Source organism: Lytechinus variegatus, chromosome 3 (assembly GCF_018143015.1).
Source record: "Lytechinus variegatus isolate NC3 chromosome 3, Lvar_3.0, whole genome shotgun sequence".
NCBI classification, from domain to species: Eukaryota; Metazoa; Echinodermata; class Echinoidea; order Temnopleuroida; family Toxopneustidae; genus Lytechinus; species Lytechinus variegatus.
The window spans coordinates 44,653,956-44,680,671 of NC_054742.1; the positions used below are offsets into that span (position 1 = coordinate 44,653,956).

General features: G+C 36.0%; 1 protein-coding gene across 2 annotated transcripts in view; it reads left to right on the forward strand.

Annotated features, from left to right (window-relative positions):
* LOC121411131 (PHD finger protein 14-like) overlaps positions 1 to 24,103 on the forward strand; it is a 44,861-nt gene extending 20,758 nt beyond the window's left edge. Inside the window, exons 14-18 of one of the 2 annotated variants that reach the window (XM_041603662.1) lie at positions 4,224 to 4,420; positions 6,338 to 6,469; positions 15,759 to 15,909; positions 20,109 to 20,189; positions 22,722 to 24,103. In XM_041603662.1, the coding sequence (XP_041459596.1) occupies positions 4,224 to 4,420; positions 6,338 to 6,469; positions 15,759 to 15,909; positions 20,109 to 20,189; positions 22,722 to 22,763 (603 nt within the window). In that variant the 3' untranslated portion in view covers positions 22,764 to 24,103. The remainder of the gene's footprint in view (positions 1 to 4,223; positions 4,421 to 6,337; positions 6,470 to 15,758; positions 15,910 to 20,108; positions 20,190 to 22,721) is intronic. The other variant, XM_041603663.1, reaches the window with a different exon arrangement.
* Positions 24,104 to 26,716: the final 2,613 nt, after the last annotated feature.

The window sequence follows — 26,716 nt, forward strand, 5'->3', positions numbered from 1 at the left end:
TTCTCTCCATTGTTTTGCACAAACAACTAGTCAAGGAAATGGGTCGGTAATTTGTTGGTTTAGAAGCATCCTTTCCAGGTTTTGGAATGGGGATAATGGTAGCCTCCCTCCAAGAATCTGGGAAAACACCTGTCCTCCAAATACTATTGAAAATATCCAGAACGACAAGAGGAGATTCATCTTGTAAATGTTTGAAAAACTGGTAGTGGATATCATCCGGACCAGTTGCTGTATCATGAGACTTGTTGAGGGAATCTTTTAGTTCTGTAATATTAAATGGAATGTTATAGTCTTCTGTGTTGTTTGAAGCAAAATTAAGTTCCCCTTTTTCAGCTTGACCTTTGTAAGCTTGGAACACAGGGGAATAGTGATTAGTTGAGGAGTTATGTTCAAATTCTTGGGCTAATAAATTGACTATGTCTAATCTTTCGGTACATTTGGTTCCATCCGCCTTCGATAAGAAAGGAACAGGATTACTTGTATGTTTTCCGTTTATTTTCTTAACCATTTCCCATACTTTGTTAATGGGAGTATGAATATTCAATTTTGAGATATAACTTTTCCAAGACTCTCTTTTAGCTTTTTTAATGATATTGCGGGCTTTGGCTCTTGCCTCACGATATTTTTGGAGATTGTCATTATTTGGATGTTTTTGAAATTTTCTCAGCGTTTTTTTTGCGATATTTAACAGCTTCTTTGCAGTCTGTATTAAACCAAGGATTATGCTTCCGAAGTGAAGAATTTGATTTTGGTATGGTATTGGTGGCTATATCAATTAATGTATGAGAAAATGAATTAAGGGAATTTTCTTTATTCCTAAACTTCTCTTGATTAATGCTGTTTGAACATTGCTTTGAAAAGTCAACCCAATTTGCTTTTAGGAGTTGCCATTTTGGGGTTCTTTCTTCCGGTAAACACCTGACCGTTTCAATGAGTATAGGAAAGTGATCACTGCCACATTGATCATTATGAACATTCCATTGAAAGTCCATAAAAATAGTGGGTGAGCATACTGATAAATCAATAGCTGTCTTGGACCCAGAGGCTGGATGAATATAAGTCATTGTATTGTTGTTTAGAATACATAGATCAAAATGATCTATCGTTTGTTCTACAATTTTACCTAGCCTATCTAAAGTTTGACATTCCAAAGGGGGCTGTGGGCATTTAAATCACCAACTAACAGAAAAGGTTCTGGAAGTTGATCCACCAGCCTATCTAATTCTCCTTGAGTAAGTTCAAATCTAGGTGGAATGTATATTGAACATATGGTAAAGGTGCAGTGAAGTGTCACCTTGGCTGCAATGACTTGAAGGTTACTTTGAATTTTAATTATTTCATGTGGGGTTCCCTTTTTAATTAAGATAGTTGAACCTCCAATGGATCTACCATCTACCAATGAACTACTACACTTGTTGAAAATATTGTAATAACGAAAAGTAATATTATCAGTTGGGCCCAATAATGTCTCCTGTAAGCAGAAAACAAGAGGATTAAAATCATGCATCAAACGCTTAATTTCTTCATAATTTGGTTTAAGGCCGCGGCAGTTCCATTGAACAACAGCTATGTCTTTATTAGGATGCATTTATGTTTTATCCTTTTTTTTTTACAACTTGTAGTTTGGACGGAGGGGGATTGGAAGGGGGGATCACATCCATCTCCTCCACCCCTTCAATTGTTAGACTACTGTATTTATTCTGACTTGTATATTCTGATAGGTTAGATTTTACTTTTTCTACTGGCTTTTTGATTTGTTTGATTTTATCGGTCAAACTGCCAGAAGCCTTTTTTGTCCCTACAGGGTCTCTGGTCAAACTTCTGCTCCGACGAGGAGTTTCTACCTTTCTTGGATCTTTTGGGTTTTCTTCAGGCTTTTTCTGAGTTTTTATTTCTCCTGTGCTAGTAGATATGTGTTTGCTTGTATTACTTGGGGAATCTCCCTTCATCCAAGTTAGAGTTGTCTGGCAGCAAGCATCAGTAAGTGTTTTCCCTCGAACTTTCTGTTTTGCTGCTACAGGGGACACACTTGCCTTATCGGCGTACGAAGAGTTTTGCGGTTGTTGGGACTGAAAGCGCTTTCGTGCTTCAGGATAGGGTACATGTTGCAAGGTCTTTATTTCCTGTATTTTTTTTTCCTCTAACCATTTCGGGCAATTTCTGGAGTCAGAGGAGTGATTCCCTCCGCAATTAATGCACTTGACCAAGTTCTTGCAATCTGATGCCACATGACCTTCTTGGCCGCACTTACTGCAGCACTCCTGTTTGGTACAAACGCTCTGAAAAATGTCCAAACTTGTGACATTTAAAACACCGAATTGGATTAGGGATGTAAGGGTCAACCTTTATTCTGAGATAACCCACCTTCACGCATGATGGAATACTTGGTGCATTAAAAGTAAGAAACAGTGTGTTCGTCCTCTTCCTCTCACCGTTATTAAAGGAAGAAACACGAAAGACTTCCGTGACATCCTGGTCAGAGAGCTCATCAAGGATCTCCTCAGTTTCACAATCTCAACTCGGAGCAACGGATAACTCCTTTGCTCGAATTGAGGGATCTATGAGGAAAAACCTTGACGGGGATATTTACAAACAATTTCACCTTCAGTAAGTTTTTCGATTGTACTGCTCTGTCTACTTCTACCAGGATGTCTCCCGATCTTAAGCGAGACACGTTATGTACAGACCCAGCCAACCCCTCAATGCCCTTGTTGATTGCGAAAGGTGACAATCTGAGAGGCTTGTTTGGGTCAGTAGCCTGAATTATCAGAAATCTCGGAAAAGACTCACGGTCATCTTCCGAGTTGCTTGATAAGTCATTTCTTGTTCTTTTGATTTGTTTGTGTTTAGCCATAATTGATTTTTTTTTATTTTCGACACCATTGCTCCCCACCCACCACCGAGCCCAACGAGGGGACGTCGTATGGCTTAGGAACCATTCATCCTGCCGACGCCAGGGATACAAAAAGTGTTATACTCCGAGGACAAATGTACCCAGATTGGCCTGACAAGCAGCTGCCTTCTAAATAATTTAACATTATAACAGGCAAACGTATAAAGTCGATGAAATATCAATACTGCTTGCATTTTAGGGCTAAGCACCACCAGCCGATTGATTATATCCAGGCCTATATAACCTCCCGACTAGGTGAATCCAGGGCCAAAGTGATGTGTTGCTTCAGGAGGACCGCAGTCTCACCATTCACTCAATCACCAGGATCCCCTTCTCCACCGACACGGGTCGCAGTCCACGGCAAACAGACTGTCCCTTTTAGTCGCCTCTTACGACATGCAGGGAATACAGCGGGTCTATTCTACTCCCCGACCTGCAGGGGCCCCCATCTGTTTAGAAGTGCTGCTCTATGATAATGAAGAAAATAATGTATTCCTATTGTGAAAATGATGGTGTTGATGATAATGATAATTACAATAAATTAGAAATAGGTGGTTACCTGCCAAGGCACATCTATCACAATCCATTAGGGCCATATTGCCAGAATGCATTGTGGAAACTCTCAATTTGTCAACTTTTAAAAAAAAACAATCAACAATGCATGAGTCGATTGTTTTCACATCATGTTTTGGTAATGCACATCTCTGGGTTGTCCATTCAATCTAGCTACAACAGAAGAACCATTTGACAGGTCACCTTCAAACTTTAGATAGATATGCTTATTGAGAGCATATAATGTTGTTAATCTGAATAATTATGGGTTTTCTGGGTCATTGAATTGCTTAACATGGATTTCTCGTGATAAATAATTTTTCAGCTCATTGAAGTTGCATTTCGAAGTGATTATGATCATATTACATTTTGATAAAATTGTCAAATGTGTATGGTTACAGAGAAAAAAAAGTTCAAAGAAATGACTTCTGTTCAATATATTAACTGTAAAATTGGCTTATACTTCATCACTCTTGTTGGAATGACAGTGATCTTGGCCCTGTAACACACACAATTAAGTGATGGATTGTAGGACTAATGTTAATGATTTATTGCATTGACCATGAAATCCTTGAGGCAACTGTAGTTGCTGAGTCTTGTATTCCAGATTCCTGGTAATATTTTGTTATTTTGCATAAATCTCATGCTTTGCTTGCTATCCAAATTGCGTCTCTGTATAGGCATCTTGATGACTAACTCTCTGATCATCATAATTGTATGAGAAGCAGTAAATTAACCTGTTTATTTTTTCTTTCTTTGTTTTTCTTCAAATGACCAGCTTTCTGTGCAAGTAGCAGAGCTACGGTCTTCTCAAGCCGAGAGCCGTAGTGATGTGGAAACCATGTGGAAGACATTGGGAACACTGGCAGGAAAGAAGTTGCAGCAACCTCAAGTCCTGAGCCTACCACGAATTCGAAAGACACCACCTAAGAGAGAAGAAAAAGAAGAGCTGAAATCTCCAGGAGTTATTCATCTGTAATTATATACCTTTGTTCCTTCATTGTTTTATTTCGATTTGCGCCATTTCGTCTAAAGCCTCCTTCGCAGCAGTGATCTGCTGGTATGCTATTGGAATAATGATTCACATTCAAAATAGCAGTCTGTCAATACATTTCGACTTATCATGTCTACCTAATTCAGAGTCTGAATAATCAATCTATAAATACTTAGCATGTAAGTTTGTGCGAGAGAAACATGCCATGTGGAATAAAGGCCTATGCAAATAGAGATCAAATTGTATAAATCATAGGTGATTGCATGACTGCTCATATGAAACCATTCTTGAATTTTCTCAAACAAGAAGGCAAATGATTCTGTGATTTCTATTTCCTGCATATATCAGAATCTCAGCAAGAATGTCTTATGGAGTCTGTGTTTGGTAATGATAGATAAATATTGGAAATCCTATCACAGCAGATTGTCTAGTTGTGTGGGTTGTGTGGGCTAGAGGTATGTTCACATTAGTCATTTTGTTTTTTCATCTGTGTATAATATGTAGGGGAAGGCAGGGTAAGTTGTGACAGTTTTTGCTTTTTACATGTTAGAATTGATATGATTAATAATCTTGTCAAAATAAGTACCTTGCCTTGAAATTTAATTCTTCTGAAATATTTTCCACCTATATATAACTTTCTATCCCCACACTGAAAATCATCGTGACCTTTGAAAAAAACAATGTCAAGTTTGAGCCACCTTCTGGGGAAAGTTGAGCCACAAAAACTTTGTACAAAATGTATGAGGGGAGAACCAGCATGTCAATTTTTTGTTTAAAGTCTTTTCACTTGCTAATTCTCTATAAATACTAACATCCTTTAAAAGGAAAAGAGCAGTCATGTAAATTGGCTCCTTTCAGCCAGCAATTCAATCGATTTTTATGGTTTGTTTGTTTCTTAAGATACATTACCATAGGAATTACCAAGGCTCAACTTGCCCCATGCTGTTTGGCTCAACTTACCCCAGTCCGAACTTAGTGCGATAATTTTGTATCCACACATTTATTATGCATCCATCATATAAAAGACTATGACAAGAATGAAGATCCATACCTGGACTAATAAGGTTGTTATCATGTCTTTATTATATTTAAAGACATGTATGTTTATAAAGCACTTCTCTATTTCACACTCTTTTTTACTTTTTTGGCTGAAATTCATATTTTTCCCCCTAAAAAAACAACATTTTGTCTCAAAGTTGAAAACAATGTGGTGGGGTTAGGGGTAATGCTATGGGTCATCAATACATGACACCACCACAATGTCTGACTTATTCATTATTGACCTAGGGCTGGTGGCTCAACTTGCCCCTATGCTCAACTTACCCCGCCTTCCCCTACTTCTCATGTCATCTCTTGTATCGTCTGCCTCTCTTTTCTCTTAAATGTGTATTACTCTCTACTTTCATTTCACTTCCTACCTTATTACTCTTACGTGATGGATCCAATATCTGCGTATTCATGTTTTATGAAGAATACTTGATTTATCTTTTAGTTAGCTATGATGTGGATGTACATTTACCACTAACTTTGTTGCAAGAAGTTACTACTATTGTGTCCAAATTATGTCTTATAATTTTGAAAAAAAGACAGATATGGAACAAAATATTTTCATAGAATCTGGGGAAGAAAGAAATGCCATGAATTAATCACACTCATATCCCTACTTGGAGCAGGGTTGATGTTAGCTCATTTGAGTTTTGCTCTCTGACCATTTGATTTTACCAATATTATGGGGTATTGTTTTGCCCAATTGTTATTGTCATGAACATGTAAAAAGTAAATTACTTAGTACTTTCTGTGTGAATTAACCACTAATGTATCCTACTACATTGAGAGTATACATTTGCCAGATGAGGTATAAACAATTCCTAACATTTACATGATTTTGTTGTTTTCAGGTGTGGTATTTGTGAACAGTCCCATGACCAGCATCTTCTGGTGCTATGTGATATCTGCAAGAAATACTACCACATGGGATGTTTGGACCCACCCCTGACACGCCTACCAAAGAAGAGTGCTTTCAGTGTCTGGTAAGTAGTCTTATAAAGAGCCTTTTCAACCTTGTTGCTGGTATGGGTAGCACTATCAGTTGACAGTAACAAAGAGTAACACAGTATTGCCACATTTGCTAGATAATATCAGTAACTTATCACCTCCTGCCATAGGGATTTGTGTATTGTGCTCTTCATGGACAGTATCATAATGTATTATGTGTCACAATGTATGATGATAATTATACTGGGTCCAGGCTCTGCCCAGTTGATTGGTGATTGATTTCACATCTTCCATTTCATACTTTTATCGCTTGTTATCAGTAGCCTGGACTTGGTCTGAAATAGTGATTGATTGCAAGTGGTGACTTTGTTATGATTGGTTATCTGTTATGACTGGCTACTGGTACTGAATGGGGATGACATCAAAAGAGGGAACAAGCAAGGAATTTAAAACATGGTCTTAGAAGTGATCAGGTTCGTTGCTTTTCTGGAAAGAAAACTAATGTTGAGTCCTGCCAGTTTTGTGATATATGTACATTACCAGTATATGTACATTTTCTATTAGGAATTGGGGGGGAGGGGGGGGGGGGGGGGGGGGGATAGATCTGCCCATACTGATAACCTCAATCTTATTTAGTATAGCAATGAAAACGTGATTCCCTGCTCTGTGTTGGCAATTCTTGTAGCATTAACAGAATTACATGGCACATAATACAGGGGATTTACACCACTTAAAGGCAAATGCATTTTATGCCATGAATACAGTAAAGAAAATATATGGATTGTTAGAGTGTAATTAACTCAGTTGCACATATCCACAATATACACAAATAACATATCTTTGCATGAATATACTCATATAGGCCCAATGGAATAAGTCAAGCCATTTATACTGTACCTACTAATTCATATTTTTGTTGGTTATAATGGAAATTAGAGCCATATGCTACAGCACGATGGGGCTGATCCTACAATGAGATGTACTTGCAAAAAAAAAAGCCAAACAGAACAAACTCTTGACCTGCCAGTGTTTTACCTGAAATCCATAAAATCTACAGAAATTTTCCAGGTAATTCTCAGAAATCAAGAAATGAATGTTCACAGTATTTTGATAACCCGGCAGGATTAATTCCTTGAATGCATGAGCGCTGAAAGGCAGCTCGAGCTAAAGCCGGGGTAATAATAATAATAACAACGCGCCTCGGAATAGAATATTTCTAGATAAGATGGTGCTATATAAATGCCTATTATTATTATTTTATTATTATTTATATTTATATATTCAGGGTAATTATTTGACTCATGGCCAGTAATACAATATAAATTTCTGCTCACACTTTGATCTTGCATTCTTGATTTTGTATCCATTCATGAGGCATATGAACAAAATACATGTACATGTAGGTGTAGGCCTATAGAGGCAACAGTTAAAATTCATAGAAAAAAAATAGTTGAGCTCTGGAACCTCTTTCATGCCAAGTATGTTGATTGTAACAAGCAATAATACTTGCTATGTATATTCTTAAACATGTATTATTCTGTCATAATGTATTCTATTTATTATGTCAGAATATGTATCTTGACTGTCAGCCTAATATTTCTAGTCAGTTTAAATGCAAAGAACATCTAAATTTTGTTCAAATTTGATAATTTTGAAAATATGCAAGAATTAGTTACATGTGCATGTTAGCTCCAATCTGCAACCTATTTAATTTGTAAAATTTTGAGAGAAAAAATGTCAATTATTCAATTTGTAAACTTCATTCATAGTATTTTATTAAAAGTCTTGTAACATTGAAAAAGACTTTTCTATCCATGGTGTAGTAAATGAAGTAAATGTAAGGTGACAGTCATTTTTTGCAAAAATTAAACATTAAAAATTTAGATATAATTAATATGCATGCAATAACAGATTATCTTTTTTCTGATTTTTTTTTTGTTAATGGATGTAAGCATTTATGTTCCAAAAATACAACTGCTAAATACTAGGGTGATCCAATATAGCATTAATTTTTGTACACCATTTTATGTGCAGCAGGTCCAATTCAGAAAAACGCATTTGAAAATTCAAATTCGCATTAATGTCAATGTATTTAGCAATTAGTAATTTTAAGCAAAAACAAAGGTATTTTAGCTTAAAGCTTGAAGAATGGTAATACCTTCATGTATAACATATGAAAACATCTATTTTTGACCATTTTTACCCTGTTCTCGAAATTGGACCACCTAATATAACATACGACCTAACAGAGTATAAAAATTGATTTTAAAAATAGATAACACAGTATTGAGCAGCTGTTATACCAATACAACCTTACACTTTTGTAATGTTTGTACATGTACAGTACAACCTTACACTTTTGTAATGTTTGTACATGTACAGTACACCCTTACACTTGTGTAATGTTGTACATGTACAGTACAACCTTACACTTGTGTAATGTTTGTACATGTACAGTACAACCTTACACTTGTGTAATGTTTGTACATGTACAGTACAACCTTACACTTGTGTAATGTTTGTACATGTACAGTACAACCTTAACACTTGTGTAATGTTTGTACATGTACAGTACAACCTTACACTTGTATAATGTTTGTACATGTACAGTACAACCTTACACTTGTGTAATGTTTGTACATGTACAGTACAACCTTACACTTGTGTAATGTTTGTACATGTACAGTACAACCTTACACTTGTGTAATGTTGTTGCATACATGTGTTTTCTCATTGAAAATTATTCAGAATAATGAATGATTTTCTCTGCTAGAAAGCATAGGAAGGGGCTAAAATGACCGTTCATGTAGAATCATATCTTGAAAATCAAGTTCAATGCTAGTTTAGTCATAGTGTCTAATTTTATTTTCCAATCAATACGTGTATTCCTCTCAAGCATTTTTGTTGGGAATGGCGTCTATCCATGCAGTTGTAATTGCACAAGAGATGATAATCATATATTGAATGACAGAATTCTTGTAGAGAATCCTTAATTGTTAATTCTTGCTGTAAATCCTATGGACTTGTACATGTAGAGTGGCATCTTGTTTAATGTTTTATATCAGGTCATCCAATATTTTCATGTATCCCACCTGAAGGCATTCAATTCCCTCTAATTATAGAGTGTTTTTTTAGTGATGAATTAAAAACAATTTGTATATTGGTCTGTATCAATTGCCTGTCAAATTTTAGAGCGTATTCCTAACAGGGCCAAAAACTGACAAATTTCCCTTAGGCTCCTGTAAAAATGTTGCTATTGAATATGAGACCGTATTCAACAGTCTAGTGCGCATGAGTGAATGCATGAAAAATTGAACATGTACTGCAATAAATGCAATGAGATGCGAAGCAAAGAGCACAATGATACTTAATTAAGTCATGATGAACTACAATTGTACCTACAACTTGTTTACTGGAATTCAGTTCAGGAGACCAGTTTGGAAGATCGCTTTGCTCGCATTCCCTTCGGATCACCCGAAAAGTGGTTTTCAAAACCACTTCACGTAAAGCAGTCTTGTTGTCTAAGACCCTGATCCCATTACTGCCCTAAAACTAGTTTATCGTGTAACGAGAACAGTTGAAGAGGTCTAGAAGCGATCTTCCAAACCAGTTCAAATAACCACCTTGGGATGTAGTTTTCAAGATTGCTTTGCCTCGTTTAACTGGTTTTTTATCAATTTTTTTTGGGGGGGGGGTGTAGATAATAATTATTTTAGATAGCTTTATTTCATGGAATACCAGAAATACTCCACTTGTTAGGGCCAATATTCCACTCGTCTGCTATTTTCAGAATATTTGCCCCAACTCTTAGAATATTTCTAGTATTCCATTCTGAGCCATCCAAAATAATATAAATGTCATTCTGAGCTGTTTTAATATAATCAATCGTGGATCAGTCAAGTAAAAATAATCTTTTGAATATTTATATGTCAGTGCTAAATTGATATCTCAGAGATTTAGAAGAGGCATTGATAAAGATCAATGGTTTATGCTGAAGGCGCAAATTTAGAACAAATCAAGCAAATTTAGAAAATCATCTCTTGTAACTAGAAATAGAGCTACATGTAGGGGAAATACCTTTTAAGGGTATTGCCTTTAGCAATTTAATCCTGCCTTGAAAATCCCATCTTGCTTAATGTATTTCTTTTTTACTTGTGGAGATAATCATGACAGTTTAAGAAGTAATCATAATGGAATTATAGGTTTGCTTGACATTCTGCATTACTTAAGTGTGGGTGGCAAGTCACATGTAAGAATTTCATGAAGACACCTGCACTTTATGATTTAAAGAGGTAACATGCACAAGTCTTTGAAATACAGAGATTCATGTTTTGTGATTGATAATTTTGAATGTCTTAGTCAAGCACTTCTTTATTATATTTTAATTGATGGAGGGGGAGGGGGTCATGAAATGGAATTATACACTAATGCTTATTAGAATGCTCATGTAAATACATACAGCGCGGCCCAGAACAAATGTCCCTGTGACATATCGCTGAATTAATTCTAAAGTAAGGTATTATTCTCAAATGATGGATGAGTACTAAAAGCTGTACAATGGAGGCAAACCACAAGAGTATCACACTCTACGATAGTGAACATAACCAGTAAAATTGACTTTTTTACTGAAACAATTACTTTATAATAATAATGATACATAACATTTATAAGACGCGTACTACTGGTGTTTCTACATGTAAGCGCACTGGTTCTGTTTATGGTTTTTGTCTCACCTGCGAAGCAGAGTGAGACTATAGGCGCCACTTTTCCGACGGCGGCGGCGGCGTCAACATCAAATCTTAACCTGAGTTAAGTTTTTGAAATGACATCATAACTTAGAAAGTATATGGACCTAGTTCATGAAACTTGGCCATAAGGTTAATCAAGTATTACTGAACATCCTATTAGAGTTTCATGTCACATGACCAAGGTCAAAGGTCATTTAGGCTCAATGAACTTAGACCATGTTTGGGGAATCAACATCAAAATCTTAACCTGAGGTTAAGTTTTTTAAATGTTATCATAACTTAGAAAATATATGGACCTAATTCATTAAACTGGAACATAAGGTTACCGGTAATCAAGTATCACCAAACATCCTGCATGAGTTTCACGTCACAGGTCAAAGGTCATTTAGGGTCAATGAACTTTGGCTGATTTGGGGGTATCTGTTGAATTACAATCAAAACTTTAAAAGTTTTTGGATCTGATTCATGAAACTTGGACATAATAGTAATCAAGTATCACTGAACATCCTGTGCAAGTTTCAGGTCACATGATCAAGGTCAAAGGTCATTTAGGGTCAATGAACTTTGGCCGAATTGGGGGTATTTGTTGAATTACCATCATAACTTTGAAAGTATGTTGGTCTAGTTCATAAAACTTGGACATAAGAGTAATCAAGTATCACTGAACATCCTGTGTGCATTTTAGGTCACATGACCAAGGTCAAAGGTCAATGAACTTTGGCCATAATGGGGGTATCTGTTGAATTACCATCATAACTTTGCAAGTTTATTGATCTGACTTTTGAAACTTGGACATAAGAGTAGTCAAGTATCACTGAATATCCTGTGCAAGTTTCAGGTCACATGATCAAGGTCAAAGGTCATTTAGGGTCAATGAACTTTTGCCGAATTAGGGGTATTTGTTGAATTACCATCTTAACTTTTATAAAGTATGTTGGTCTAGTTCATAACACTTGGACATAAGAGTAACAAAGTATGATAATAATAATAATAGGCAGTTATATAGCGCCATCTATCTAGAAATATTCTATTCCGAGGCGCGTTTTTTATTATTATTATTACCCCGGCTTTAGCTCGAGCTGCCTCTCAGCGCTCATGCATTCAAGGAATTAATCCTATCGGGTAACCATTCACCTCACCTGGGTCGAGTGCAGCACAGTGTGGATGAATTTCTTGCTGAAGGAAATTACGCCGTGGCTGGGATTCGAACCCACGACCCTCTGTTTCAAAGTCAGAAGACTTATCCACTGGGCCACAACGCTCCACACTGAACATCTTGTGCGAGAGTTATAGTAGTTTTCAAAGTCAGCACTGCTGCTATGTTGAATCGCGTGATGCAGGTGAGACGGCCAGAGGCATTCCACTTGTTACTTGGAATTAAAAGAAAAGAAAGAAAGAAGAAAAAAGATGTGGCAGGGGAAGTGACACAGCTAATGCAACTATACTAATAATAAAAAATCTTAAACTGGTGTGCACCTCCAATTGACTGACCCACAACTGTGAATCATCTATTAAACAAGTAGATTTCAAGTAGGGTTTTGAACTGATTCACAGACTTGGCATTATGAATGTAAGATGGTAGCTTATTCCAAAGGGAAGGGGGAATTGAAGATAAAGGTCACCATACTTTGTAGAGGTTCGAGGTCCAGGAGTTAACTGCATCGTAGACGATGAATGGAGAGGTCTTGAGAAGGTACTAGAGCGTAAAGAAATGAGATCTGTCAGATATTTTTGGGAATGGTCATTGAGAATTTTGTGGGTAAGAAGGAGAACTTTGAAAGAGACACGGTGATGTATGCGGAGCCAATGAAGAGAACGCAGAATTGGAGTTATGTGCTCAGTACAGGTAACTTAATAACAAAAAATATAAAACGAAATGCAATTGTTGGAATTAGGCATGAAACAGTCATGACCTGTTGTCTCCATCATTGTGCATTTCTCATTATGAAATTTGAAATGGACTATCACACACTGCTGTGAACGTGCTCAAGGATGCAATTTGATGAGCCTTGTTAGATCATGGATATTTTTCTGGTCAGATTCTGGATGATCAAAGGGGGCTGATATGCTAGACAGTGCTGACCACTATCACATAATATAGATCAATTAATGTGTATTCAAAACCACTGAAGCGATACTAATGATTTTTTTTGTAGAAGTTAGAACATGAAATGAACTTTTTAGTCCTGTACATTTAATTGAGAATACCATCATGTTTTTTAATTAATTCAGCCCAATGTCAGAGAGACATTTCTTCCTGGATGCGCTAAATAGGTGCAGATAAGAAAGTTACATTATTTTTATTTTAGAGTTGTTACACTTTCAACTAGCGTTTTTGAGAATACATCATATTTTTTAAATTAATTCAGCCCAATGTCAGAGAGACATTTTTTGATGATTGCTTCTATTTTTGTCTCACCTGCGAAGCAAAGTGAGACTATACATGTAGCGCCGCTTTTCCGACGGCGGCGGCGGCGGCGTCAACATCAAATCTTAACCTGAGGTTAAGTTTTTGAAATGACGTCATAACTTAGAAAGTATATGGACCTAGTTAATAAAACTTGGCCATAAGGTTAATCAAGTATTACTGAACATCCTGCATGAGTTTCACGTCACATGACCAAGGTCAAAGGTCATTTAGGGTCAATGAACTTTGGCCGAATTGGGGATATCTGTTGAATTCCCATCATAACTTTGAAAGTTTATGGATCTGATTCATGAAACTTGGACATAATAGTAATCAAGCATCACTGAAAATGTTGTGCAAGTTTCAGGTCTCATGATTAAGGTCAAAGGTCATTTAGGGTCAATGAACTTTGGCCGAATTGGGGTATCTGTTGAATTACCATCATAACTTTGAAAGTTTATTGGTCTAGTTCATTAAACTTGGAAATTAGAGTAATCAAGTATCACTGAACATCCTGTGCGCGTTTCAGGTCACATGACCAAGGTCAAAGGTCAATGAACTTTGGCCGAATTGGGTGTATCTGTTGAATTACCATCATAACTTTGAAAGTTTATGGATCTAATTCATGAAACTTGTACATAAGAGTAATCAAGTATCACTGAACATCCTGTTCGAGTTTCAGGTCACATGATCAAGGTCAAAGGTCATGTAAGGTCAATGAACTTTGCCATGTTGGGGTTTTTGTTGAATAACCATCATATCTCTGTAAGTTTATTGGTCTAGTTCATAAAAAGTGGACAATAAGAGTAACCATGTATCACTGAACATCTTGTGCGAGTTAGAGTAGTATTCAAAGTCAGCACTGCTGCTATATTGAACCGCGTGATGCAGGTGAGACGGCCAGAGGCATTCCACTCGTTTATGATAAGAAATTTTACCAAGACGGCAATGATGTTTAAAAATATTTTAATGTACATAGACAAGTAGATTTCTTTTAAGCTTGTAAAGTCTAGGTAAATCCAAAGATTACATAGATTTATTTTTGATGACTGAATTTATGGTATTACAAGGTGAAATGATTTTATCATTTAAGCTTTACATGCTTGGTGAACGTTGGAATTTATGGTCTGATATTAATTGTTAGAATTTACCACCAAAAGTCTTGACTCAACAATGTGCTTATTGAAATTACAAAAAATTAACAGGATTTTCATTTCTTTTAATGTATTGATTCAACCAAATTTATTGAAAAAAAGATAACTACAACTACCCATCTTTATAATGTACTATACATTGCAACGTAATACAAAATATAATTCTTTAACTTGGTATGAATTGGTGGAAAATATCAGGATGAGAATATTCCCTTTGGACATTAAATAACTAATGTGTAATAGATAGGTACTTCATGGTCACTCAATGAATTGCAGGGGTTACATGATCTGTGTTCTGGTGAAATTCTATCATTGTAAAGCTGTAAATTAAGCGAAACTTATAACCTAAACTTACACTTAAATTATCTATCCGTAACCTAATCCCAATCCTTGCATTATTTTGGACAACAAATTTTCTTCAACACAAACCCAGGTCTGAGACAAGGGGCCCGTTTCATGGAACCTGTAAAAATAACAAAATTACAATCACAGATTAAAGCTACTGAAATGATTCTATTTGATTGGCAGATAGTAGACTTGTTATAGAAATTGTGCATTTCTTTATTTTAACAAGTCTTTATGATAAAAACGAGACCCAGGCTGCGGAACTGTGGTCTAATATTAGGTCCTGACTGTCTGAATGGAGACAATGAAAGTGTGCTCAGCCACAGAGCGCTAGGCGCCATTTTAGGGGGCTCACAAATGTTAATGTGAAGGTTTCGCAAGAATGTGCAAGCTTATCAACAAATGGCCATGTCCAATATTTATATTCATGTGACAAAAGTAAACCTCCAGGGGGAAGGAGATTTTTTTTTAGAATTGCCTTTGAACCATTATGTGTATAGAGAATTTCAAGGGTAGAAGGCAGTTGAGGTTTGCACCCAAGATGTCACCTTGATGGCCTTGGGTTAATACAAACCCTACAAATATTTGCTACCATGCAGAGGCCATCTAAGAATGAAGCAGAAGAAAGTGATTTTGTTAAACAATGAGTTTAATTCATTCTTTACCCCAGGCAATGTTCAGAGTGTGTAAGCAGTAGCAGTGATGAAAGTGAGGGAGAAGAAAGTAAGGAAGTGGAAGAGGAGCCAAGACGCAAGAGACGTATCATCAAGGAGCCTCTCAAGTTTACCACTCAGTATACAGACTTTCCGACTACCAAAAGGGTAATATTTCATGATTATTTCTAATGCCATTGTCTTCAGCTTTCATGAAAGATTTGATTTTACTTTGGGACTTTGTCAGTAATGAGTGTTCTCCATCACCCAAGGTGGAAAGTTTTGTAGCAAACAAATGTAAGGTGACGCAGTCTGTGTTCCCCCGTTACTTCAAATGGTCGATGCATTATCTCTTAATTTCTTGACCCACAGTGCCTTACCAGAAGTATGCTGTTTGCCGGAATGGACAAGTTGTCATTCTGTTACTGTTACCATGGTAACAGTGAGATGCTAGCGCTTTTCAGGCAATCAAAACCAAAGATTACTGAAATAGAGCTGACAACATTCATTAAAGGAAAATGAAACCTTTGAATCAAGATTGTGTGAAACCATAAAAATCAAAGAAACAGATCAACGAAAGTTTGAAATAAATCTGACAAATAATGAGAAAGTTATATTTGAATATTGTGATCACTAATGCTATGGAGATCCTTCAGTTGGCAATGCGACAAAGATGTGTGATGTCACTTGTGAACAACTTTCCCAGTACTTTTGTATACATGTCACTTAAACTGCCTCTTTTATCACATCTATCAGTAGATCATGTATTCTTTCTACAGGAGGATATGTAATACAATTTTCAAAGTTAACATTATGGATAGAGAGTTTGTATCACCATGAGAAAGCGCAAAAAGAGACCTTTTTAGGTAGAAGCGCCTTGAGCACCTAGCAAGGTGGATACGTGTGTTATACAAATCCTATATTATTTACCGTATTTTATTATTTTATGACTAAGTTAAAATTCACTTAGGGTCAACGAACTTTGGCCATATTGGTGTTATTTGAGGAATTGTCATCATAACTTAAAAAGTTTATGGATCTTGTTCATGAAACTTGGACATAAGAGCAACATGTATCATATCATGTGCCAGTTTCAGGTCACATGACCAAGGTAAAAGGTCACTTAGGGTCAACAAACTTTGGCCATGTGGGGGTTATTTGAGGAATTGTCATCGTAACTTTGAAATTTTATGTATCTAGTTCATGAAACTTGGAAGTAAGAGCAGCAATGTATCCCTGATTACCCTGTGCACATTTCAGGAAAATGGCCAAGATTAAAGGTCATTTAAAGGTCAATGAACTTTGGCCATGTTGGGAGTATGTTTTGAATTGGCATCATAACTTAGAGAGTTTATGGATTTAGCTCATGAAACATCAACATAAGGGTAATCAAGTATGAATGATTGTTTTGCGTATGTCTTAGGTCACATGGTCAAAGGTCATTTGGGGTCAATGGACATAATATTTTAGTATCATTTTAGTGTTTTCTCCTGTGAATAATTATTCATTAGCTTTTTTTTTTAAGGCAGCACTGCTTCTATATCGAATTGCATAATGCAGGCAAGACTGCCAGAGGCGTTCCACTTGTTCTCAAATTTTCTTTGTTCTTATTCTTTGATTTTTTTTCTCTTTCAAAACAAGTCTAAATGTTCCAAAGGTTTCATTTCCCTGTTCCTTGAGTTCAAAGTACGCTAGTGGTGGCAGTAGGAGTTAATCTTCTATAGCTAAACACAGAAACTTATCAAGTTTTTCATTGAGACTCCGCCTCCCTCTTTCCTGTAAGTTGAGAAGCCATGCTTGCATTCAGACAAAAATATGTTTTTAAAATTGTATGTTATGGCTTTGGATACTTCTTCCCAACTTTCAATTTGATATGTTACTTTTTTCTCATTCAGAACAAGTCCAAATGTTTCAAAAGTTTCATTTCCCTTTAAATGTTCCCTGATTTCAAAGTATGCTTGTGGTGGCAGTAGGATTTAATCTTGGATAGCTAAAAACAAACTCATCAAGTTTTTCATTGAGACTCCGCCTCCCTCTTTCCTGTCAGTTGAGAAGCCATGCTTGCATTCAGACAAAAATATGTTTTTAAATTTGTATGTTATGGCTTTGGATACTTCTTTTTAACTTTCATTTGATATGACTTCTTTCTTCTGACTATCACTATCCTGTTATTGAAATATTTATTCTTTTTTGTTTTGTGAAGGCGAGACTAAGAGATCAAAATGTCCGTCCGTCACAAACATTATGACACATACTCACTTTTCAGCCAAACTTTGATTGTAGATGTACTTAGGGTACCTGCATGTTATGGTGCAGTGGCAGGTCATTTTGAGGTCAACATTAAAGTTTACGTTCAGGTCAATGTTAAAGTTTGCATACAAGACTGTTATTGAAATATTTCTTCTTTTTGTCTCGCCCACGAGTGGTGGAAGTGATACTAAGGGATCCAAATGTCGTCCGTCCGTCACAAACATAATGAGACATAACTCAGCAACCATAAGTCACTTTTTACCCAAACTTGGGTTGTAGAGGTAATATGAGACCTGAATGTAATGCTGCAGTCGGAGGTCATATGGAAAGGACAAAGGTCATTTTCAAGTCAACGTTGAAGCTTACATGCAAGATTTTCTTATGACACATAACTCTGCAACTGTAGGTCACTTTTAAACCAAACTTGTGTTTTAGATGTACTTAAGAGACCTGCATGTTATGCTGCAGTCGGAGGTCATTTTGAGGTCAACATTAAAGTTTATATGCAAGACTTTTATAACAAATGTTATTCCATCTCAGTTATTTCACAATGAACCTTTGATGCAATTCAGTTGCGTGCTGTCGCAAATCGCAATATTTCTGGTTATTTCCACAATTGGCCAAGACACAACATCGCTTTAATATGCCTTGTTATCTTCAATGTGAACTTCCTTTTTATTAGGTTATGTCATGATTCACGTGCAGAAAAGTGTGAAACCATAATAAAGTATATTCTTGCCTTGATACATGGCATATTTGATCTATTGCCTGAAAACTGAAACCATATGAACATAAATCCTTTCTTGTGGAACTGGGTCAGTGCATCTTCTATTTTGAATTTCACATTTTAACTGTAAGGTTTTGGAGATAATGATATAATTGAGAACTCAATGGCCCATATTCTGAGATCAGATTAAACTTAGACTCGGTCTATCTCTGTGCTAAAATTATGGGGAGCCAAAAACTTAAAAATTCTGGTTACAGTGTACATTGTACATTCCTGATGTTTTCTATTTTATTTCCATTTGCTTGCATAATGAATAAAAAATACTTGAGTTCACTTATGAATGATTTCAGTGTCATGTGAATCAATAAATTGAAACTGTACTAATAGAGATTTGTGCCCCAATTGGCTATTTATAGTAAAACCACAACTTTAATCCAGGGTTTAATTCAAACCCGAGTCCAGAGTATGAGCCTAAATGAACAAGTTATTGATAACACACCATACCAATGATCATCACAGGAATTAAGGCTTGGTCTCACTGCACTTGCGACTGCAGAGAGTATGTAAAGCGGAAAATAATCTTGCCATCCGTTGAAAAAACATGTCTCCATGGTGTACACTTTGTTTCGTATGCTCTATCGAGCATCCGTCCACTTTGATTTCATTGTTTGCCCATTTTGTCCATTGGTTAGAACGGATGAAAATGGATGGATACACCCCACCAATTTTCCTTGTCCGCTATATCTGATATATGTTTTGTGTCCGTCGGCCAGTTGGACCAGGCCTTTAGCTTTCTTCTCTCTCTTGTTCACCCTTTAGCCTGAATTATCAAAGGTGGTTTTGAAAACCGTTCATTGAACCCATGGTTTATGCAAATCTGTATAAATTAGGCTGATTTACCAAATATATTAAAAAATGGCCAATGCTGATGCTTGCTCTGTCACATTTTTCCATATTGACGCATGTTGTCATGGTTGAGTACGCTATTTTCTTCATGAATCCACTGTTTTGAATTAATGCAACCCCTTTTAAAAAAGGAAATTGATGCATGTTGCCATGGATGAGCATGCTATATCATTCATGAATCCACTGCTTTGAATTGATGCTTCCCACATTGAAAACAGTGGGCTCTTGCGTGAAATAGTGAATTCAACCATGGCAATAGGCGTCAAGCGCAATGTGGCAAAACACCATTGACATTTGTTTTAATATGCATGCTATTGTATGTAAGCATAATTCATACAGGAAATCTGCCAAAACCACCTTGTTGAATTATGGCCTTTGCATTTATAGGCGAAAGCTGGGTAAAATCCTTGTTTGCCATCCTGTATGAATACCAATTAGAATGTGTTAATCATCAAATAGTTCATTTGATGTTACTGTCTTCTAGGTCACCAAACCAAAGGGAAAAGCAAATAGCAGGACAGCAGCAAAAAGGAAACAACTCAACATGGATAACAATGATGATGTAGTAAGTTTACTATGCCAAGAACATTTCCTTCATCACCTCTGCACTGTACTCTGATCTTTGAAATGTTACAACATTGAATCTGCAATAAACAATCCTTTGGGGGGATTCGAAATCAATCATGTTTCTGCTCACAACTTTGAAAAGAAATGTAAAGTGTTGGTACATTTGAAACAACACTTAGAATTCTTTAAATTGACACTAGGGAAGGCCATGAAGTCCATGATTTGTTAAGTTTCCTTTGAAAAAATTTAACACTTTTCAAAAAATGTGCAGTGTTGGTGTACTGGATGGGGGGGAGGACCTTTTCCCCAAAATTTCACATTTCATATTTCTGCATCCATTAGAAATTCTGATGTATTGTTCAAGTTTCCTTGAATTTATTTTTATTTAGTTAGAAACGACCAAGAAAATGAAATATATTCCTTTCTTTCTCAACTCTAAAAACATTGATTTCTGGAAATTTCAGTTGAAGTTAAACTAATAGGATCAGTGAGGGTTATGAATAGGATAGGGTCACATCTGGCAAAATAATTTCATTATTATATGTTTCAAAAACCTTGTGACAATGCATATTCCATTCCAGAGATAATTTCATATTTTAAAATGAATGGTTCTTGTTATTTTGATGAAACGTTTGTCGGATCAACTTCGAGCTTGTTTTTTTGTCTCACCTGCGAAGCAAAGTGAGACTATAGGCGCCGCTTTTCTGACGGCGGCGGCGGCGGCGGCGTCAACATCAAATCTTAACCTGAGGTTAAGTTTTTGAAATGACATCATAACTTAGAAAGTATATGGACCTAGTTCATGAAACTTGGCCATAAGGTTAATCAAGTATTACTGAACATCCTATTAGAGTTTCATGTCACATGACCAAGGTCAAAGGTCATTTAGGGTCAATGAACTTAGACCATGTTGGAGGAATCAACATCGAAATCTTAACCTGTGGTTAAGTTTTTGAAATGTCATCATAACTTAGAAAATATATGGACCTAGTTCATGAAACTTGGACATAAGGTTAATCAAGTATCACTGAACATCCTGCATGAGTTTCACGTCACATGACCAAGGTCAAAGGTCATTTAGGGTCAATGAACTTTGGCCGAACTGGGGATATCTGTTGAATTCCCATCATAACTTTGAAAGTTTATGGATCTGATTCATGAAACTTGGACATAATAGTCATCAAGCATCACTGAAAATTTTGTGCAAGTTTCAGGTCTCATGATTAAGGTCAAAGGTCATTTAGGGTCAATGAACTTTGGCCGAATCAGGGGTATCTGTTGAATTACCATCATAACTTTGATAGTTTATTGGTCTAGTTCATTAAACTTGGACATTAGAGTAATCAAGTATCACTGAACATCCTGTGCACGTTTCAGGTCACATGACCAAGGTCAAAGGTCAATGAACTTTGGCCGAATTGGGTGTATCTGTTGAATTACCATCATAACTTTGAAAGTTTATGGATCTGATTCATGAAACTTGTACATAAGAGTAATCAAGTATCACTGAATATCCTGTTTGAGTTTCAGGTCACATGATCAAGGTCAAAGGTCATGTAAGGTCAATGAACTTTGGCCATGTTGGGGTTTTTTGTGAATCTCTGTAAGTTTATTGGTCTAGTTCATAAAAAGTGGACATAAGAGTAACCATGTATCACTGAACATCTTGTGCGAGTTAGAGTAGTATTCAAAGTCAGCACTGCTGCTATATTGAACCGCGTGATGCAGGTGAGACGGCCAGAGGCATTCCACTTGTTTTTTTTATTTGCCTGCATAACAGAGCAAGAATGTAGGCGCTGCTTTTCTGACGGTAGCAGTGTCATCAACAATTTAGAAAGTATATGGACCTATTTCATGAAACTTGGACATAATGGTTATGAAGTATTAGCATCCTGCCAGAGTTTGATGTCACATGACCGAGGTCAAAGCTCATTTAGGGTCAATGACCTTAGGCCATTTTGGGAGAATCAACATCTAAGTCTTAACCATAGGTTAACTTTTTAAAATGTCATAACTTAGAAAGGTTTTGTGGGCATAGTTTATGATACTTGGACAGAAAGGTAATCAAGTATTACTGAACACCCTGCCCGAGTTTCAGGTCACATGACCAAGGTCACAGGTAATTTAGGGTCAATGAACTTTGGCCATGTTGGGGGTTATCGTTGAATTGCTATTATAACTGAAAGTTTATGGATATAATTCATGAAATGTGGACATAAGGGTAATCAAATATCACTGATCATCTTGCACAAGGCTTATGTCACATAATTAGGGTCAATGAACATAGATTATTATATGTATTGTGTTTTTTGTGAATAATTATTTGATATTTGTTTTCAAAGTCTGCACTGCTGTTATATTGAATCACGTAATTCAGGATAGACTGCCAGAAGCACTCCACTTGTTCTTAGTTGTTGGTGAGGACTAGTCAAACTTAGTCAATTTGTAAATTTGAAAGAGTGCCTAGAAATTCTCACCCACATTCATGCAAGTAAATCACACTCTGTATATATTTGCTTTTTAATTTCAGCAGCCTGAACCAACTTCAAAGGCAAGGAGAAAGTCAAGATGATGAACTGAAGCATAGGCTGAGATTAATGATGATCAAGCATACAGGTAATAGTGGCATAATAAAGAAAGTGTTCATTGGCAGCACCAGGGTATTTTGTTATGGGCAATGAGAAGCCCCAGAGGTTAATATGAAGTATTTGTTATTATTGAATATAGGGGTATTGTATTCTTACACACAACAGATCCAGGTGTTTCCCCATTGGACTTAGACTCTGTAACACAAAGATTAGCAATCAATCGATAAATGGCAGAGAGAGAGAGAAATCCTTGGCTTTATTGGCTGAGAAGTCATCATTTTACTGTAGTAACTGTTTTTCTATTGCAACTTACGGAAACAGGTATACTTTTTTGTAATCCAAGTCCCTGACATTGCCAACTTATAGTTTTCAGATTAAAAGCTTCTTTTGATTTTGGTTAATCCCCCTAAAAGTGTTGGCCACTCTTCAAATTATTTACATTATAATTATGATGTAGATGATGTGATGTAAAAATTTGTTTGGATGTACATGTAATTTTATGTGAAAGTGTCTTCTTGAAAATGTCCGTACAAAATAAGGATGATGATTGTAAATCAAAGAAAATGGATGGAATACATGGAAATGGCTGTTGGAGATGGAAAAAGGATCACTTCAGGATGAAAATCATTGAAAATCACTTAAGAATAACACTATAGCATAAACGTTTTTTGATAAATAAAAATGTAATCCCAAAAATGATTACTTTTAAGATGGAGTGTAGAAGGAAGTAAACTTGCAACCTAATAGTATGCTACCCATCTCTAATTAGGCTTGATTCCTGTGGTACCTGTGTGTATCATGGCATGATGTCTACCACCACCACTGTAGTGCACATAGGATAGGAGCATATCCTGACCAAAATAAGTCTGATTGTTATTGTTCTGCTGTATTCATAGTACCAATACCGAAGAGGCTGTCTAATAGGATGTTTATATTCAGTGGTGCATAATATACTCTAGCAAATGTAGAGAAATTGTTTTTAGCACCTTTGATCTCAAGTCATCATAGTAAATGCTCCCTGTTATAAATGAGAATTGCTCTATGTGTCTCCATGTGTACAATGTCTATAGGAAAAGTTCCAATAGACAGGCCCTGTGAATTGGAATTCATAATTTTCTCCAAAAAGGCAATTTAAAAAAAAAATAGATAATCATAACTCATACCTGTACGAGACCATTTATAATACATGGAAAGTATAACAAAGTTCAGGATGTAGTCACTGTTTGTAGCTTTGTGACAGGAAATCACTTCACATCTAGGACAAGTGTTTAGGAGGCCATTTAAAAAAAATAGAATCATTAGTAAGATAGGATGCTTGAAATCCTCAATGTAAAATAGGATGCTTCTAAGTTTTCACAAAAAATAGATGGATAAAAGCGGTTTATAACAGTCTTATTATTGAATCTACTCCTAAAGCTTAATACAGGCTTTGAATCTTTGGCTCTAACAGATACCAAGAGACACATGGCTTGCTGAATCGATTCTTTCACCTTAGGCCAAATTTTATACCATTGCAGTGTTGCACAAATTGGACTATTTGCCTTTTTTTTTGAAAATACAATAGAAGTTGGATTATTCACTATAGAAAAAATGAAGTTTTCTTTAAAAATCATCAAGATTTTGAAATGGGGAAACAGATCTAAACATTTTGAATTTACTTGTAGTGCAGAAGTTTCAGTACACATACATGACTTGCCAGTAACTTATACTTTGCAAGCTAACAGTGATTTCACAAAAGAAACATAAGTAACTTTATCACTGGTGGAGCTATCAAACACAGAGCTAAATGTACAGTGCTTATTTTCAGGTATGTGTCCTTGCAATGGTGTATTTTGGAGGATAGCCTCAGAGTGCAATGGTATGATATTGCAGATTTCATAGGTTTGTATACTACAAGCTCTGAAGGCATGGAACAATATACAAATAGCAAATAGGCATGAGTGTGATGGTGTGAGATTTGGCATGAGGGGAATGAAAGATGCTCTATTCAACTCGGCTAAAGCCTCGTTCAATAGAGCATTTCTTTCACCAAATGCGAAATCTTGCACCATTGCACGAATAAGAATATTCGCTATTTGTGTTGTACAACGCATTGGAATCTAGTGAAAATATGAAAAAACAAGAGTTTTTCCCTCCAGTAATCTATGAAAAGGGTGCAAAAATATTGAAAGCGAAAAGCAAAATCCCACAAGCGCACATGATCTTGGACAGCATTGTGCATTTAGCCAGCGGGCTGTACGCCCGTTTTCACCTTATTCAATGAAACCGCATTGTGACGTCACCTCCGAAAGCCGTGCAATGGTACATTTTGGATGGTACATCTTGTGTGCAACGGTACCAATGTGTGACATTCAGCCTCCCATTTGATCACGTACAACAAGCTAAGTAGGCGTTGTACAATAACTGATATTCCTCATTAAGCTTGAATTGTACATATCAAAATATGATTTTCCATTTCGAAACCAATGTTTGTGGAACTGACAATGGTCATTATCCTGTGTGTAGTATAGTGGATAATGAAAGCGGCTTGGTCATAGCAAATTTGTTGGTGTACCTGATTTGGGGATGTGTTTTTAGAAATACATGTATGTTTATTTACTGCATTTCAGTGGTAAGTTCAAAATGATAAATATGATGCCCTTGCATGATAGCTTGTTTGGAACATCAACTTTTTTCAGTACAAATGTTTGATTGCATATCTCATTCCATAACAACTTTCATAGAGAATCAAGTTATTTTTCAACATTTACATTTTGTTTGAGAATGATATATTTATTCTCCTGACAATGAAATCTTAAATTGATTTCTCAATTTCTTAAAATAAATGAAAACATATAAATGCAGTATTGTTTTAGGGATTCATTCCCATGAATTTTATTTTTTATTTTTGGAAATGGCTGTCAGTTTCTATACAGGAACTTGTTATCTTGAGGATTTGTGTATGCTAGGTCTCAAACATCTTGGTTTATTTCTAGATTGGCTGTCTTTGTTTTGGATAAACCTTTTGATCCATGTGTCATTTTGTCTAACTATCCTGCAAGGTCTGATGACAACCTGGATTTAATTATCATGTAGTCTAATGTAGTCTAAAGTAAGAAAAAATGGGCTAAAATCAAGTGAAAATTAGACCAAAATGGTAACAAGTTGGACCATGTTGAGTTTGAGCATATTTTTATGGAGGCAAAAAGGTTACAGACCTTGTGAAAGTGTCTAAAGAACAAAGACATGTATGTTGTTTAAAAATTTGTGGTGCCTGTAATCTTATTGGATGGTCAAAAGGTCAAGGGTCATTTTTACATATAAAGGAAAAGAATCATTCCTTTTATAAACACTGAAGAAAGGTAAAATTATGAGGTCACAAAAAATTTGCCTTTTTCTTGATCAAAAAGATGGCATCACATTTCGCTTGATATACTAATAACAATTTCCCAATGTCTGCTCGTGAGTGTGCTTCAAGTCGGCTAGAAAATCCATGTAAAATGTCAGGTTTTCCATTTTATTTTACCAAGAAAAAGGGAGATAAAATACATAATTTCAGCTATGTCAGTAACAATGAGATGAATTACTTATGTATTTTAGCAAAGCAGTATTTCAATTTGTGTTTGTGTCAGTTAGTGTCACATACATGTAAAATGATTAATTATTATTTTGTGTCATTGGTGTATACCAATTAGGCTCTATGTATTATGTTATTTCATTATAATTTGTGCTCGTTTATTCGTTAGTACATAAGTGACAGAAACATTTAGTTTATTGGGGAAGGTCCACCTCCAACAAAGTTGATTTGGATAAAAAATAGAAAATTAAACAAGCATAATGTTGAAAATTTCTCAGTTCAGATAGCTAAGAAATTTCAAGCACAGCTGATATGCAAATGAGAAAGCTAGCAATGTCACATTTTCAGTTAAGATCTTTATTTGTTATATGGTTTACTACT